Raw genomic sequence first — 16,995 nt, forward strand, 5'->3', positions numbered from 1 at the left:
GCTCAATCCTGTGGCAATTCACATCATTGCTATGAAAACACTTAATTTCCAAGACTATAGTATTTTGATTGCTTTGTAAGCAGTTTTCTATTAATGTAATCTAAATGGCTTGTTCAATATAACACTGTAATTGGTTGTGTCCATTTTCCTAGGCCAACCTGCATTCTCATTACATTACTGAGCTGTATCACACAACAGTCTTGTATCATTCATGATGACTTCAGAGCCACTTCATTAGGTATACCAGCACAATCAAATGGGATTCAATATATTGAATCAAGCTCATTCCTATTTATTTATGGGCGTTACGATTTGTGGGTGCGTTCAGTGCACAATTCCGGTCCTCCAAATGGAGCTTTTTCCGTTTTTTGACACTCGCTATATAAAATCTCATTTAATATTATTAGCAAAGAAAAAAAAATCTGGCATGAGGAGAGAAGCTGAAGGTAAGCTGCTCACTTCTTCATTATCAAGTGAGTCATGGAGAGGCTTATCATTGGCGATATTTTCAGGGGGTGAAATGGGCATAAGTGGAGATGTCCACATAAATTTTAGTGCCAAATAACTGCCATTTTTGGACATTATAAGTCGAGTTGTCAAACGATTAAATTTTTTAATCGGATTAATCACATCTTAGAATTTTGATTAATCATGAGTAATCGCTGACTTAAAAAGGCTTTTTTTTTTCCTCCAACATATTTTGCCCGCTAAATTTGAAGCGCACCTGTTATGTGTTAATTTTTTCGACATTTAATGTTATGAGGATGTCTTCAAAAATTTATATCCACTGCACACGCTCATCCTGCTTTTTCCTAATCAATTACTTATTTGCATAATTTAAAATGGGAAAAAAATGACCTATGGCATATGTAAACATTTATTAAATGCTTTACTTTAATGCATGTAGTTATGTTTATTGCGCAAACTTCAACAGCTACCTTTAATGTAACCATCCACTGTCCGCTAAAAAGGATCATCTGCGGTCAAAATTAATAGTGTGATTAATCTGTGGTAATACAATGATTAATGCGATAATTTTTTTGTGATTAATTAATTAGTTAACGCTTTAAATTTGACAGCACTAATTATAAGTGATGTACAATGATTTTGAATGGACAAATTATGTCCAGTTCTTCTACTGACTCCCTCCAAGACAAGGAGGAGGGAGAGTGTGGGACATGTCCATATTGCAAATAGAGGAATTTGCAGAATAGTTATTTGCTAAAATGGATCAAATTGAAAATACAAGCTAGTTTCATTATCCTGGTAAAATAAAATAAAAATGCATACAGTTTTTGAGTGAAAACTGAGCCATCTTGGCAAAATAGCTCCCTTAAAATCACCATTTGAAGGAAAAATACAATATTTTTAGGCAAACAATTTAAGACATTTAAAAGCAAAATAAAGAATTAGAAAGTAGTTTACTAAAAAGAATGTACATCAAAAGAACAAATGGAGAAGTGGAAAAATTGATTATAGAAATGCTTGAAAGGAACTTAACCATAGGTTAAAAAAAAATAAAATAAAAATAAATAAAAAAATGAAAACAAAGGGGGAGTAAGTTGTCCACAGCCTTGGTCGTCGTCACAGAAGTTGTGTTTCCCTCAGCCCGCGAGTGAGTGGATTACTGCCAGTAAATCTCCTGGATGCTCTGAGTGCTATAATCACTGAGCAAACGCAGGGCCAGGGAGCAGATGTCACATGGTCTGCAGGGTAAAGGCTGGGCTGGGGAATTATATGGGACAATTGCTGGATTGCCCTGCCATTGGGAAACCAGTGTGGAGGGAGGAGGGAGAGGACTAAGCGGGTATTGTGGAGAGGCGGGTGGGGGGTTGGCCGGCGGAGGTTTCTGTGCCAGGGCAGTAGTAGGAAGAGTTCAGAGCAGATACAACAGATGAGATTGAGATCAGGGACGTTGTTTACTTAGCAGTCGGCTAAATGCAACACGTTTATTTGATGCAGTGGAAACTTAGCAGAATGGCAGAAACTGTCATGTCAATGCCAGATAAATAATACAGATTAGTATTTGAGCTGCCTCTTTTTCTACTAAAAAGTCAAATACTTTTAAAGAGTCGTGTACAAAGGTGAATACGCACAAAAACATGGCGAGTGAAATTACTGTGGGAATGTGCACTGCTTCTACTTGGAAACTACTTGGCTGGCGCATGTTTTTTTTTTTTTTTTTTTTTTGCTTTAGAGCCGTTGGCGAGTCGTAGAGATGATGCTGGGCAGTGGTGGGTGCAGTGGCGTGCGAAGCACAGTAGATGCTCGGGGCAAACATGCCACCAAAAATCTTTTTTTGGTCGACGAGTGGCAGGGGAATTTTTACTATTACGGCACCAAACAATGGGATGGAACCCACACCGCCACCATGTTGCTGATTTGGGAGGGCAGAGCACTGACCGCTGGCCACCAATTTACCTCAGCGCACTATTAGGAGCTACTGTACGATATCACGATATTGTGGGGAGGTCGGCAATACAAAAAAGGGTCATAAGATTGTAAAAAAATGAACTCATACAAAAAAAAAACAATATTGTGCTTTCGTACATTAGAGCATTGCATATAAACAACCTACAATCTCTAATAACACTTAACTCATTTGTTGTTGTTCTATTTTAGATGTTTCCAGTGTCCCAAAGGACGTATATATACGTTTGTTGTTGTTGTTTTCATTCTAGAGCATACAGAAGGCTTTGGTGCAGCATCTCAACTGCAAAGAACGGTTGAAGAAATGGTAGTTATTACACAAACGGCCAGCAGGTGGCAGCAGAGCAAAGGAGATCAACCAGGGAAAAAAAGCTCAATTACTCACAATTCTAAATCGATTTGTGAATAATGATGAAACTTAGATATATTCTAATGCTAATTGCTGCAAAACGGAATTTTTTTACCTGATGAAAGAAGACACTTTAATCTTTATTTTGGTAGGTTCCATGTTTTTATAGCAATAGAACACAATATTCCGCGGGGCTTGCAAAATCAGTCAAAATCCAGCCAGGTGTGAAAAATCGCTGGGAGTGAATGAGTTAATATCGAGGCACTTACTTGCTAATACACGTACACATTGAGTTCCTCCACATATTGACTCGGCTCACAAGCATATTACGTGCCCCTTCATCTGACCCTTAATGTGGATTTTAAACATAAAAGGGCCAAAACGTGTCTTGTGAAAATTAAACTGCACTAAAATAAAACTAGCCACCAGAGGGTGCTAGAACTGCACAAATGGAACTCAACCTGATGTGCTGCTTTTAATATCGTGACATGACGACGATGACATATTGTGGTAGTTTTAATATCGCGATATCACGATATTGCCGTTATCGTTACAAAGTGTTTTGGGCCTCAAAGCGTATCCAGCTCACATTTTGTGAAGTTCCTCTTTTTTTCATTGGTGACTCATATCTTGATAATCTGATTATCTGATCATGCAGAGTGATTATTCCCAGCGGTAAGATGTTCATACTAATTTGCATATTTATATCGGTGCGTTTGGAGAGAGGGGTTTGGTACTCCAATCTGATATCAGCCAAAAAAAAACAAAACAAGATTGGTCTAATTCAAAATATCCAATATTAGAGTTTAAACCGTTTTTATTGACTTTATTAGGGTTATTTGTCAGGGTCCTTGTTTGGAATAAATGGGTCATATTTTCCTGATATGATCAAGTCCCTTCTAGGCAGAGTTCCTACATAAACATGATTCACTGTTTTCCTCATGTTTTGGGACTTCTTCCAGCACCTTGTTATTTCCACCAAAGGCAATACTGCTCCAAATCCCAAAAAGAAAGTTTGGCAGTGACACCGTAGATAAACTTGTGATTTTCTTTATGTAAAATGTGAAAGAGATGCGATAGAGGCAAGCCAAAAAAAACAAAAAAACAAAAGATGCTAGAGCAGCTGCAGCTTGAACTGTAGAGAGCTGCGAAAATCTCAAGGAGCAGATTCATAGCTCATCATACAAAGACAACATTCCTTCCTCTCTGCAGTAGAGATTGCTGCAAATGTGAGTGAACTTAATGTGAGTCATTGACTGCAGTGCTTGTATGTCAAAGCCTCATATCAGAAATTAAATTGAGTGTGCACTCCCAATCTACATCGGTATGAAGATACTACACAAATTAAACTTGCACTGTGATGTGTCAAAAGCAAAAATATGAAAGGCCCACGCAGCATCTGTACCTTGATGTGTTTGACGCCACAGCTTACGAGCTTGTTGGGCTGGTACAAATCCCACGATATGTCAAATATCTGCAGGGAAGAAGGAAACAGATAGATCAGAGATGTGCACTCAACATGATACTTCTGTTGAGAGCTGATTCTTGAAGCACCTATTTTCGAGTTATGCTCATGCTTGTCAGATTTGTGGCCGATAAATGAAAGGAGACTCTGATTGGAGTGTGTTACAGCATGTGGGTTGTATTAGAAAACAACAGCTGCCTGTGTCATCATGATCATATCATCATTTGAAAAAAAAAATCATTTTTGATTAGCTGTGTGGTGTCCAAAGTAAGAGCTGCAAAGCTCACGTTCGAGTTTATTTATCCTCAATGGACAAGTCATCAATTTTGCAAATGAGAGTGGTCAAAGGGTGGAAAGAATTTAATTTATCTGTATATTTATTTACCCTGTCTGTATGGCCCGGTGCTGCTGCCAGAACCTTCCCTCTCCTCCAGTCCCACACGCAGATTGTGTTTTTAGAGTCCAAACCCACGGACACCAAGCACTGCGGACAGAAACGCACATCACATAAAATAACATTCTGTTATCCAAATTACAAGCAAAAGCTGCTCCGCTACCTCCGCTGTGGCATGGCAGGCCACAATGAAAAGGCTAATAATAATAATAGTAGTAATAATGGCTACAGAGGAGAGCAGAACAGTTGTCCAGCCCCTGGCGCTTCCAGTGAGCTCATTGGAGTGTTTTTTTTGCTGGAGGAGCCACCTATAGCTGACTGAGTGAGTGAATGAGTAGGCAGGAGCAGCCGAGCAGAAGTGAACATCGTCGCTCTTATGGAAATTGCGGCTTCGCTCTGCTGTCTGCTTTGCAATGGCAGGGGATGTCCTCTTTGATCCACAGACTAGAAATCAGTCTACGGATGACTCCCGAAACGTGCGCCGTTTAATGCCGAGCAGCATTGGGGCATTTAAGCAAATGTATGCCCACAATTAGGGAAAAAAAAAAAGGTAAATTCCTATTTTTCAGCAACGCTTGAGGGGAATGACTTAGTTTTGCTGGTGGGTCCAGAAATATCACAACAACCATTTCACGTTTCCTCTGGTTAGCAACACACCGAGAAACGTGTGTGCACATTTTTTAATTGCTTTTATATTTGGACTGGCTAATCGCACCAGGGATCCCTCGGGAGTGTCTTGACTTCGTTTGAATATGAGTGATGAATAAAAGTACCTCACTGGGAAGCAACGTAGGTTCCTCCTGCTTTAAATACTGTCACTTTCAATCTAAATCCACAGCTAGTTAGCGATGCAGGAAAAGAACATGGGGTGATTTCTCACGGGAAAATGCAGGAGGTATAACTTTACGACAAGCGCTTGCAGGAGAGACATGCAAAGACAAAAATCATAAAATGGTTCCACCATACGACCAACATTTAGGAAGTGTAAAATACCATATTCAATTCAATTCAATTCTAATTTGTATTTCACTCTTTAAAGTAAAAGAAATGAAAGGTGACAGAAAGATGTAAAACTGTTGTCTGCCCTTGATCAACACAAAAAAATAAAATAAACACAAAATGAATGACAGTGAGCGGTCAAGACGCTTTCAGGGAATGTCCTTGTGCTATATATAATTTTGCAGTAATTGTGATTTTATATATATTTTTTTTAAATACAAACAGACTGAGAAGATTTTGTTTTACAATCCAGATTGTTCCACAGACACCTTGAGTTGAAATCCATCATTATTTTTGTTTTGTTCTATATTTAGGTTTCGAAAAAATGTTTGGTCCTCTTAATTTGTACTCACTTTCCCTTATAAATTTGGTTTGTACATTGACTGGTAAAATTTCCTGATGGGCTTTATACAATATTTTAAGGCGGTTAAACTTCATCAATTAATTAAATGTTAAAGTTTTTAGTTGTATAAATAATGGACTAGTGTGGTCTCTGTATCCACAACCGCAAACAACACGAATACATTGGCAGTTAAATATACGTCAGTGTTATGGCAAAGTTTATCATTTGGGGTTTGACAAAAACAAAAAAAAACAACAAAAAAAACCCTCAGGCACAAGGGTACGTTTAACTACATCATTACGCTTGTCATTGTCTCATAATTGTAACATGCTGGAGTGCAGCTTTCCAGACAAAACTGCTGTAGTAATCACTGTCATTTAAAATGAGTTCTGATTGTCCTCTGCAGTTCCAACTAAGCTCATCTGTACTCAGCCTTTTTGCACACCGAAAACAAACCGCAGCAGAAAAACAAAAGCACACACACCTCTGCCAAGGTTAAATCATTTGGCACCTACTCAATTCAAAAAGTTGATTGAAACAATCAGGGATTGTGATTGTTATTTTTATTTATTTATTTATTTATTTTTTTAAGTAGGAAAATAAGTAGTCCGTCACAGAGACAAACATCAGAAGAAGTTTAATAGAATTTTCCAGCTTAAATTTGATTTGCAGAGTAGTGCATCAGAGCTGTCAAAATTAATCGATTATCAAATTAATCTACAACTATTTTAACAATCAAGTAATCGTTTGGAAACATTGTTTTTATTTAAAAATGTCCAAATCCTCCGATTTCAGTATAATAATCAAAATAAGACATTTGCAAACATCTGTTTTTATTCTGGAAAACAATGACAGAACCGGTAACGTAGTACAATAACATCAATCCCCCTTATTTTTAATCACTATACGGACACGAAGTACGAAATAAATGCCATTCACTAGTTGATAAACAGCAATCGGGAAGAACCTGTTTCTCAATAGTTCGAGTGTGAATGATTGTTTGCCTATATGTGCGCTACAAATGACAAAGTTAGCTTGGATATGCTCTAGCTTACCCGCAACTTAGTAACAATAACGCAGTTTAGAAGAGTGTGGCCCAAGTTTGGTCCTCAAGAGCCCCTATCCAGCCTGTTTTCCATGTTTCTCTCCACTAACACACCTGATTCATGATCAGGATCATTATCAGGCTTCTGCAAAGCTTGCTGACGAGTTAATCATTAGATTCAGCTGCCCTGAAGGAGGGAGACGTGGTAAACAGGCTGGATAGGGGCTCTCAAGGACCGGACTTGGGCACCACTGGATGGATGGAAGTCAAAGTCATCTGTAATAGTTTCCAATTTCCATCTACAATCATACGTCTAAAACAAGCAGTTTATGAAAATGGACAGCCGTAGCAAGCCTGGTTGAGAACATCTTAAAAACTGTACCTGTCCTTCAAGGTCAAACGCCAGGCAGGCTACGCCATGCGTGTGCACATCTTTGAGGATGGACACGGTCTGTACAGTGTAGGAGTCCCACACGCAGATGTACGGCTCCTTGCCCACCTGCCCCGTGGCCACCAACACACGCTCAGGATGTAGGGCTAAACTGTAAAAAGAGCAGGGGAAGAGAAGACAAAACATCCCGTTAATAAGCGTGCTTGTTGTTTGTCTGTGTGTGCGCTGCCAGCAAGCAAGAGACGGGTTCACCTTCCAGCGGAAACTACTGGGATGAGATGAACACATTAAACCCGTGTTGGGGCTGAACGGCGAAGGAGAGGGGCAGCCCGACGAGGTGACATGGATGACTTAACACAGACGCACACATACACACATACAGCCTAATTTAATGTATGCCTGCAGGACGTTCAAAGCGACTGAGAAACAGTCTGAGTCTCGTGAATCGAATCGTCTCATTTGTTAAAACAGCACCGTGCCAAACTCTTAGGCCACCATTATAATTAGGGTAGCTGTATGGGCGCTGATACTCTCAGTGACGTGCGGTCAAGTTCATGACTGGTGAGACATTAGTTTGGTTTCCATCCAAATGTTTCGAAATGTTTAAAGTGCATTTTGTGAAAATGCGCGAAACGGACATGCGACTTATGCTCATTTCTATCCGTTCTTCTTTTGCGAATAGTGAGAGGAGATTGCGCCGCGAGATGACGGCATATAAGTTCATCTCTCTACCATAAGACACAAAATGACAGATTATTGATCTAAAATTGCATTAATGATTTTTTTTTTTTTGCTTTAATTAATTTTTAAAAGAACTGTGTTTCGCCCTGCGGTTGGTTGGCAACCAGTCCAGGGTGTCCCCCGCCTACTGCCCAGAGCCAGCTGAGATAGGCGCCAGCACCCCCCGCGACCCTTGTGAGGAATAAGCGGTCAAGAAAATGGATGGATGGATGGATGGATGGAAGAACTGTGTTTCTTTGTCTCCCGAAACATATCTCACTTTATCAACTGCCTGTGAGTACAAACGTACGTGTGACGTAGTACCCGGTCAAAACATGCCACATATATCCCGTCTCGTATAGTTGCTTATTTGCAAAAGCTGCTTCCATAACCAAAATGTGCATTTTCTTTTTTTTTTTTTTGATACACTTCAAAATACACCCCCTCCAAGCATAAAAATGTTTTTGTGAATTTTGGGCCTTTTTTTTCCCGAATTTCTGGTGATTCTGTTCAGTTTCTTTTTCGCACTTCTTGAAAATTAAAAAAATAAAATAAAAAAATAAAATAAAACACGTGGGTGGAAGCCCCACTATTGACTCTTTTTGTCAGATATAAAATCCAAAATTGAAGATCAGCCTATATTTAAATGTGGATCTTAATTGAAATATTGGTTTTTAAAGCTTTAACTTATGCCTCAATTCCCCACTGTTCAACAATGTGACAAAAACAAAGGATATTTTTAATATTTTAAAGTTCAAAATGACATCAGTCAATAAAAGAAAAAAAAAAACTAGGAGGTGGTTTAAAGAGAAGTCAACGCCCAAAACAATCCTTGACAATAATATGTTCTTTGCAATCCCACTACTTTAAATACGATATTCTGGTAAATATTTCATTAGTGGAATATGAGTTAAGCAGCAAAATCCAGCAGTTTATATCAATATCAGAAGGCGGCCATTTTGCCACTAGTCGAGTGAAAATGACATCACAGTTGCTCAGATAACAACCAATCACAGCTCAGCTTCAGAAAACCTGTGAGCTGTGATTGGTCGTGGGATGTGAGCAACTGTGATGTCATCTTCAGTCGACAGAAAATGGCAAAATGGCCTCCCCCTTTGATGGATAAAAATGGCTGGATTTTGCTTCAAGACATATTCCACAAATGTAATAATAATCAGAATGTCATGTTTAGACTAGTGAAGTCACATATAACATACTATTGTCGAGAAATGCTTAAGGTTGATTTCCCCTTTAAGACTTTTGCAGTCCAACATACTGAACAATCGCAGGCCCATTCACCTACCCGGTTTTATCCAGGGGGTTTCCTCGCGTAACCAGGCATACGTTTGTAACGCTCTTACATAATCCTCCCCCCTCCGCCAACTTGAAGCACTCCTGGTCTACAGCTGAGCAACAGCAGGCTGCATAAAGCTGGCTCACCACCCACTTCCGCCCCACCCATCCTTTTAGCAGCCGCCGGTCACGTTCCAGATTCACTGGGCAATTCATCCTCTTGCTCTCTTCCTCATGGCCTATATATTCCACGCTGGTAGAGAGCTCCCGCCATTGTAATCGAAATGACTGTTAAGCCAAGTGCCCTTCAGAATGTTGTTAGAACAAGTCCAAAGAATTCCCGAACAGACATGATGACAGATGTCCAGGGAGAGCAGCATCAATCTAGTCAGTCAAACCAGCTCAAGAAAAAAATAAATAAATAATAATAATAATAATAATAATAATAATAATAATCTGCCCTCGCTCATCATCATGAGCTACTGCTTTTAATTCCACTAATTTACAGTAAAATCACAAATTATATTATAAGATGTAAGAAGATGCGACTAGATCCATCACCCAGCTCTTCTTCTTGACTTCTCCGTGGAACCTCTCACCCACCTGGCATAGTTTCTCAGCTCACTTCTTTACAAATTACATAATCGGAGCAACGCTGCTAAAAATAACATTCAGACACGGAGACAAATAATTGGAACACTTTGAGATGCAGCGAAATCAGACAAAGGTGAGCACCGAAACTGAAGTGTTATGTGAAACAAGAAATACGGTTTCACTTCATTCTCTTGCAAATCGAGTCGGGAAAACTAACATGATACGACAAAGTAGCTTTGAGATGTACAATCGTCTCACTTCTGAATCACTAACATAAGCAGCTAGAGTCATGTTAACACTGATATCAAAAGGTAGAGTCTTCAATTGATTCATCATGGGAGTTAATAAAGTATTTAAATGTAGCGTATTAAATACACATAGTGAAAATGTAATTAATTTGATATCGTCATTATTTCGAGCATTTTAAGTCATTTTTCATGGCAAACAGAATATTGTGTGCTTTTACTACATATACAATGTGGTACACATGAAAGATTGGATTCCATTCTTTCATTAGAAAAAAAAAAGTATGTTTCTACATTATTCCGTTCTTTAGTAATCACCATTTGAAAATAGGTCATTTGAGTGACATAAGCGAAAATACAAAAAAAGAAATGAGAAAACAAGCTTTTTGTGACGATACATTTTCTCCACAACAGTGACTTTGACACTAATATTTTTAGTTTAGTGACGCTCTGTGAATTAGATTTAATGTGACAAAGGCTTCGATCATTCACGTCATCCTTGAAAACTTTCTATTTCATCAGATTCGTCATGTTTCATTGGAATTCCATATACCTTGAGCCCATTGAAAAGAGATACAATGCTGCCATCTGCTGGCCATAGTTAGTGGCTGTTTTTGATTCCACAACCCATTGACCAAGCTGTGCTGCAATTAGACGTTGCACTTCTCATTGAATTAAAAAAAAAAAAAAACGTAGTTGACGTCATTTAACGTTAATGGCGGCATACATCGTGATTTTTCTAATCGTTATTAACCGTTTTTGGCAGTCAAAGAGTTAAATATTACTTTACAATGAAAAGTCTGAACAAACAAGAGGCCGACCAGCATACTTCTGTTCAACCTTAAGTTTCAAAATATTTTAAAGTCACGCTCACAAGAAAACAACACTTAATTGCATGCAAATGCATTCCTTTCCCCACCAACAAGAGACTACTCATGTCCCCACCTCCTGTTTCCCCATGTAACAGCTTGAAGCAGAAGGGACTCTGAGCCGTGAGACAACAAAAGCTCTTGTTTCGCTTACCTTCTCTCAGCTAAAGCCGTCGTGAAACACCGCCACCAACGACTTATCCCGCGGCCTGCCGCCACGGTCCTCCCGTTTAAAAACGGTTGTTTGATGCAGCTGCTTTACATATGCAACACTTGCCAAACGGCGCGTCAACAAACACTCCTGTAGTTAAGTCATGCGCACAGAAAAGGTGATTTTGAGCGGAGAGGAAGCAGAGCTACAGCATGACAGACACATGGGCACAATCAACCACCAGGACATATATTCACACTTATTGATCCGCTCTGGCACAACAACACCATCAATTTGTGACTCCCAGCACAATTGAAAGCAAAACACTGAGTCACATTCGCCAGCAGCGGTAGGCTTTGTCTGCTTTTGCCTTCATGTGATTTAAAAGGAGGTCAGGATTAAACCATTTCTGGGGATGTGTATGGGATTTTTCCAGAGGTTTGGCGTTTTTTTTTTTTAATCCAGCTGACCACCAAACTTCATCTGAGACACCTGCCCATGCACTAGGTACTTAAAACTAAAAATAGAAAAGGGAGATTTGAAGAAACTTTTAATTTAAAAGAATTACACATTCGTGCTGTACTATGTTCAACAAAGACATGATTTAATCTGAAGTCAAGATTCCGTGTCCAGTTAGTAAAGGAAATTAGGATGATGTGCTTCTTCCTGGGAAGTGTGCCAAACAAGCATAACATATGGAAGATGGGATTTGAAGGAACCTCCAGGCTCATAAACATGTAAAATCCATAACTCTGGCAGCGCTTCTTTCTAAGGTTAACAAGATACAGCACTGTAATATACGAGTCAATCTTTTGCAGAAATAAATGATGTGTTTTTTGTTTTTTTTTGCTTATGACTTTTCCTTTATACACTTAACGGTGTATTGGGAATACAATAAAGATGTGATTGAATCTACAACCTTGAGATGATCTACCGCAACATTCAACAACAGGAAAGCTACATTACACAACATAAACAAACAAAACTATTTGGACAGATAAAACCAAGGCCAACTTCAGAATTATGGGAAGAGAAAATTATGAAAAAGGAATGCATCACGATGGAAATCTTTCCACATCGCATGGAGGAGGCTTGTACAATGGCTTTAAATGAAAGGGCTTGTCAGTGTTTATTGATCTTATTGGTTTACCTGCTGAGTAGAGTAATAGGATGAATTGTAGGGTTTATAGATCTATACTCTCTACCCACATTCATTCAAATGCAAGGCCGGACTGTGCTGAATTACAGCAATTGCACAAAATCCACAAGTTCCAAAGCACCTTCTAGTAATTGCCATCTTTATTTATTTAGTTATTTTTGCTTCTGTGCTGAAACTGCATTAAGCATTGGTACACCCCAGGAAGATCTCACCAATAACATCTGCCTACTTTCCTAGCTATTAAACGTTAATTAGGTGGAAAGATGTTACAGTGCATGTAAAAGCATGAATTAGAACCAGCAGGAGAAAACTCATTGATCCGGAGACAATTATGAACAAAATAACTGAAGGGGAAATGCTTGACTTTGCATCTGGGGTCATCTTTAAAAAAAAAAAAAAAAAAAAAAAAGCTGCATGTATAAAAATCTGTGTACCTAAATGGGAATTTTCCTGACACAATCCACCTTCTAACACTAGCTAATAAATAAATTACATCATGCTCACCACCACATACTGTTTATTAAATGTGTTGTAACAGATACAGAATGTTTTGCTAGTCATACTTAGCTGTGCCAAGTTTTGCTCTGACCAATTAACCAAGAGGATGTAAAAATACTGACGTTATTGAATCTGATCCATTAAAGAAAAAATCTCATTGCTAGTAGTCCTTGTAAAGTGAAAAGATGTCTTGTAAAATGACGCATCACAGAGAAGAGTGTTGTTAAACCTGTCAAATTTGAATGATTAAAAAAAAAAAATGAAAATCCATTTTTTGAAAAATTAAGCAACTAAGCAACACGGATGCATAAAAGCAGCCCTGTCATACTCTGGTATAACTTTTTTTTATTTTCCCAGTCCAACAGGCCTCCCTGCTACTGCAAATTCACACGTTTCAGGCGGTCAACACCCGTGAGACTTGCTTCGCCCACAAGGCAACAAGGCAGCGTTTGGTATCGCTATAGTCCAATGAATAATGGAGCAGGAGCCCAGCTGAGAAACGACAGAGTACAGTATATAAAGCTAGTTATCTCCAGGCCAACTCGCGCGCACGTCAACACGAGCACTGGAGCGTTGGACACATGTTATTGTTGTGTGGCATGCCGGGAAAGTCGCAACCATCATCAGCGGCATTGTCTTCATTTGATTAAAAAAACTACAAAAAAACAACAGGTGCCGTTTGATGAGCACTGACAACACACAGAATTGTGGTGTGTGACAAATGTAAGCCTTTTTCCTCATGGGGCCATTTCAGTTCTTTTACTATCCTTTGAGATTATTATATACAGTTGTGTAAATGTATGAAATAATAATGATGCAATGATTGAATGTGTGTTGTTATTAATTATGTATGAGCATTTGGAGGGGTTAAGTGCTTGTTGGTGTCCCGCCTCCCTAACAGCTTGTCTTTTAGCAGAATATTGGAAGAGCTGTTTATTATTATTTTCAGACAAATCAGCCGCCATTTGAGGACCTCAACATGACTGAAAATTCACTTATTTTTGCAAGCATATGTACCCTCATCAGAATATATCTGCACCATGAAATATTATTTGCCATCTTCTCATCATAAGACCTAGACTTAGACTTGACTTGACTTTATTGATCCCTTTGGGATGGCTCCCTCTGGGAAATTTACATGTCCAGCAGCAATAAGAACAGATAACAAAATAAAAAATAATTAAATCAATCAATCAATAAATAAGGTTATTGCACCAGAGATTGAATTCTTAATAATAATAATAATAATAAAAATAAAATGAAAAGTAAAAATTCAATCAATCAATAAATAAGGTTATTACACCAGAGATTTAATTAATAATAATAATAATAATAATAAGAATAATAATAATAATAATAATAATAATAATACATAATTTCCTCAATTTAACGTTTAAGATCCTCAAAGATAATCCAAGTAACCAATTTAGTCCCTAGCTAAATCATGAATTAATTATTTAATTGTGGCTATAGTCACATTTTTTTTTTTAGAGCCGAGTTCATTTTCACAGACCACACCCAAACCTGATTACATAGAGACCCGTTCAATCAAGAAATCACTAAACTAGAATCTGTATGACAAAAATGGAGCAAAAGATCTTAAAAAACTCAAACAAAATGACACAATTGAACACTTTGAGTGGGACAAATCCAACTTCCCGACCTCATTGAATGCAGCATCAGCTTGTGAATGTCACATGACCAAACTAAGAAAACAGGTGAGCCAATACAGATGATACCTGAGCCCTTAGGTGGGTACTGTGATGTCATTTTCAGTCAACAGCAAGTGGCAGTAAGGCAAAATGGACGCCCTCCTGAGACGGATAAAACAAGTAGACTTTTCTGCTTGATTCATATTCCACAAATGCAATATTAATCCAAATACCGTATTTAAAGCAATGGGGGCATATAGATCATATTGTAAAGAAGATTTTGGACCGTTGGCCACCCCTACATTAAGTACACAATTAAATATGATAGTTATTTTTAATGGTATTTATCCATCTATAATACCTATTTATGAAAACACAAAAATGCTATGGCGAGCCTATGCATGCTAACTTCGGCTAGAGGCGGCGTACATCCTTGGAAGCTCAGCAGCCAATCAAACCCTCAACCACAGAACTGTGAGGTAGATCTCACTCCGTCAGCATGCCACCTATGGGTAACTTTACACACACCAGGTGAAAAAAGTGGATCTAGCAAAATACAATAGAGTGGAACAAATTAATCCCTGATTGAGATGTACATATAGAAAAGATGCTGTAGATTATGAACGTCACTGCCCATCTATGTATAAATCTCTGTCTATCAAAGATTAAAATACCTGACAGTGTTATGCTTGGTTATATGGATTTGTGGAAAAATTAGACATCAGTCGGCTGCACAATTAAAATAAAATATTACCCAAAATTCATGCATTTCTCTTGCATAACCAATACACTCCCTTAACTCATTTACTCCCAATGACGTATAAATACGTTTTTTAATGTTGTAAGTGTCCCAAAGACGTATTTATACGTTTTTGTTTTTGTTTTTATGCTCGAGCATACAGAAGGCTTTGATGCAGCCTCTCAACCCTCAAAGAACGGTTGCAGAAATGGTAGTTATTACACAAACGGCCAGCAGGTGGCAGCAGAGCAAAGGAGATCAACCAGGGCCATGTAGAAAAAAAAGCTCAATTACTTACAATTTTAAATAGATTTGTGAAAACTGATGAAACTTAGCTCTCTTCTAATGCTAATTGCTGCAAAACGGAAACAGATAGAAGCACTTTTTTTTCCTGATGAAAGTAGAGACTTTAATCTTTCTTTTGATAGGTTCCATGCTTTTATAGCAATAGAACACAATATTCTGTGGGCCTTGCAAAATCAGTCCAAATCCAGTAAAACAGCCGGGAGCGAACGGGACTGCTTCTGTGAAAATGGCTGGGAGTGAATGAGTTAAGCTCTGGAAAATTGTTATTATTTAACAGGATATGGATCCAGTTAAACCTGATGGAATAATCTGGAAGCTTGACGATCGAGGAGGATGCTGTGCTGAAGTGTCCTTGAGCAAAAAAACCCCACATGGAAACCCCCTTTCACACCCTTTCACACGCACGTTCCGAAGTGCAGTTTAACATCCCCTCATTGGGAGTCCAACAGTTTTATTAAACGCACTCTACCTGATGATGTCATCGTTGTGGCCCAGGTAGAATTTCTGCTTGTGCTCTCGGGTGTTGTACACCACTCCCACGCCGGCCACGAAGTAGACGATCTCCTTGGCGGCGGTGTAGTAGAGGTTGTTGCGGCACTGGTGCCCCCGGTATCCGTACACCCACTCCAGTCTCAGGTGGCAGTTGGGAGCAGTCCTGTCAGCCATGTCCGCACTTCCGCGTGTCTCACGGTTTCTGTCACGGAGGGTATCTCAAACAGTGGCATTCACCGAAGAGGATTTAATTTAAAGCCGCGGGTCCCATCAGTTCCCCGGCACCAGTCCGGGGCGAGCGTACAATTGTGGCATTTTTGGAGGTCCTTCAGCCTGGGTGGATCACTCTTTGGCTATTCGAAAAGCACTTTAGGAAGCCGAGTTGTTGAGAGCGGGAGTGCAAGCGGGCTCATACTTGCTTAGCTCCGTGTCGCGGTCCTCCTCTTCCACACAGGTCAAAGCTCCTGTCAAACCCAACAAAGATGGAGCTGCGCTGTTATTCCATAAGCTCCACCCATTTATAACGGACATGGCTCTTATCCAATCAGAGTCTGTCAATCGTTTAGGAGACAAAAAACACGCAAGGACCGAGCTAAACATCTATTTTTTTTTTCCATTATACGTTCTCAATTTATTAATGTATTTTGACAGTCTCGTGTCAAATTTCAGATCATCACAAAGGCTTGCAAAGTTAGCTATCAAACTGCATTTTTAACCATCTGAATGTGATAAAAGATGGAAAGAGTGGTTAGCCTCACTGTTCCTCTAACACATCAAATGAAAATATTCCGTGCTTACTTTCATTTTTGGCCTCATATCAAATATAAGAAAACCAAAAAAATGGGCACAAGGGCAGTTTGC

General features: G+C 39.0%; 1 protein-coding gene across 2 annotated transcripts in view; it reads right to left on the reverse strand.

Moving 5' to 3' along the window:
* eml5 (EMAP like 5) overlaps window positions 1–16,594 on the reverse strand; it is a 45,862-nt gene extending 29,268 nt beyond the window's left edge. For both annotated transcript variants that reach the window (XR_013287443.1, XM_077537884.1), the window contains exons 1-4: window positions 16,112–16,594; window positions 7,408–7,567; window positions 4,630–4,728; window positions 4,185–4,253 (exon numbers count right to left, since the gene is read on the reverse strand). Coding sequence is in view for 1 of the 2 variants with exons in the window: in XM_077537884.1 (XP_077394010.1) it covers window positions 4,185–4,253; window positions 4,630–4,728; window positions 7,408–7,567; window positions 16,112–16,308 (525 nt within the window). In the remaining variant the exon portion in view is untranslated. The remainder of the gene's footprint in view (window positions 1–4,184; window positions 4,254–4,629; window positions 4,729–7,407; window positions 7,568–16,111) is intronic.
* Between the last annotated feature and the right edge of the window lie 401 nt (window positions 16,595–16,995).

This window comes from Festucalex cinctus, chromosome 12, assembly GCF_051991245.1.
Source record: "Festucalex cinctus isolate MCC-2025b chromosome 12, RoL_Fcin_1.0, whole genome shotgun sequence".
In the NCBI taxonomy this organism is placed as follows: Eukaryota; Metazoa; Chordata; class Actinopteri; order Syngnathiformes; family Syngnathidae; genus Festucalex; species Festucalex cinctus.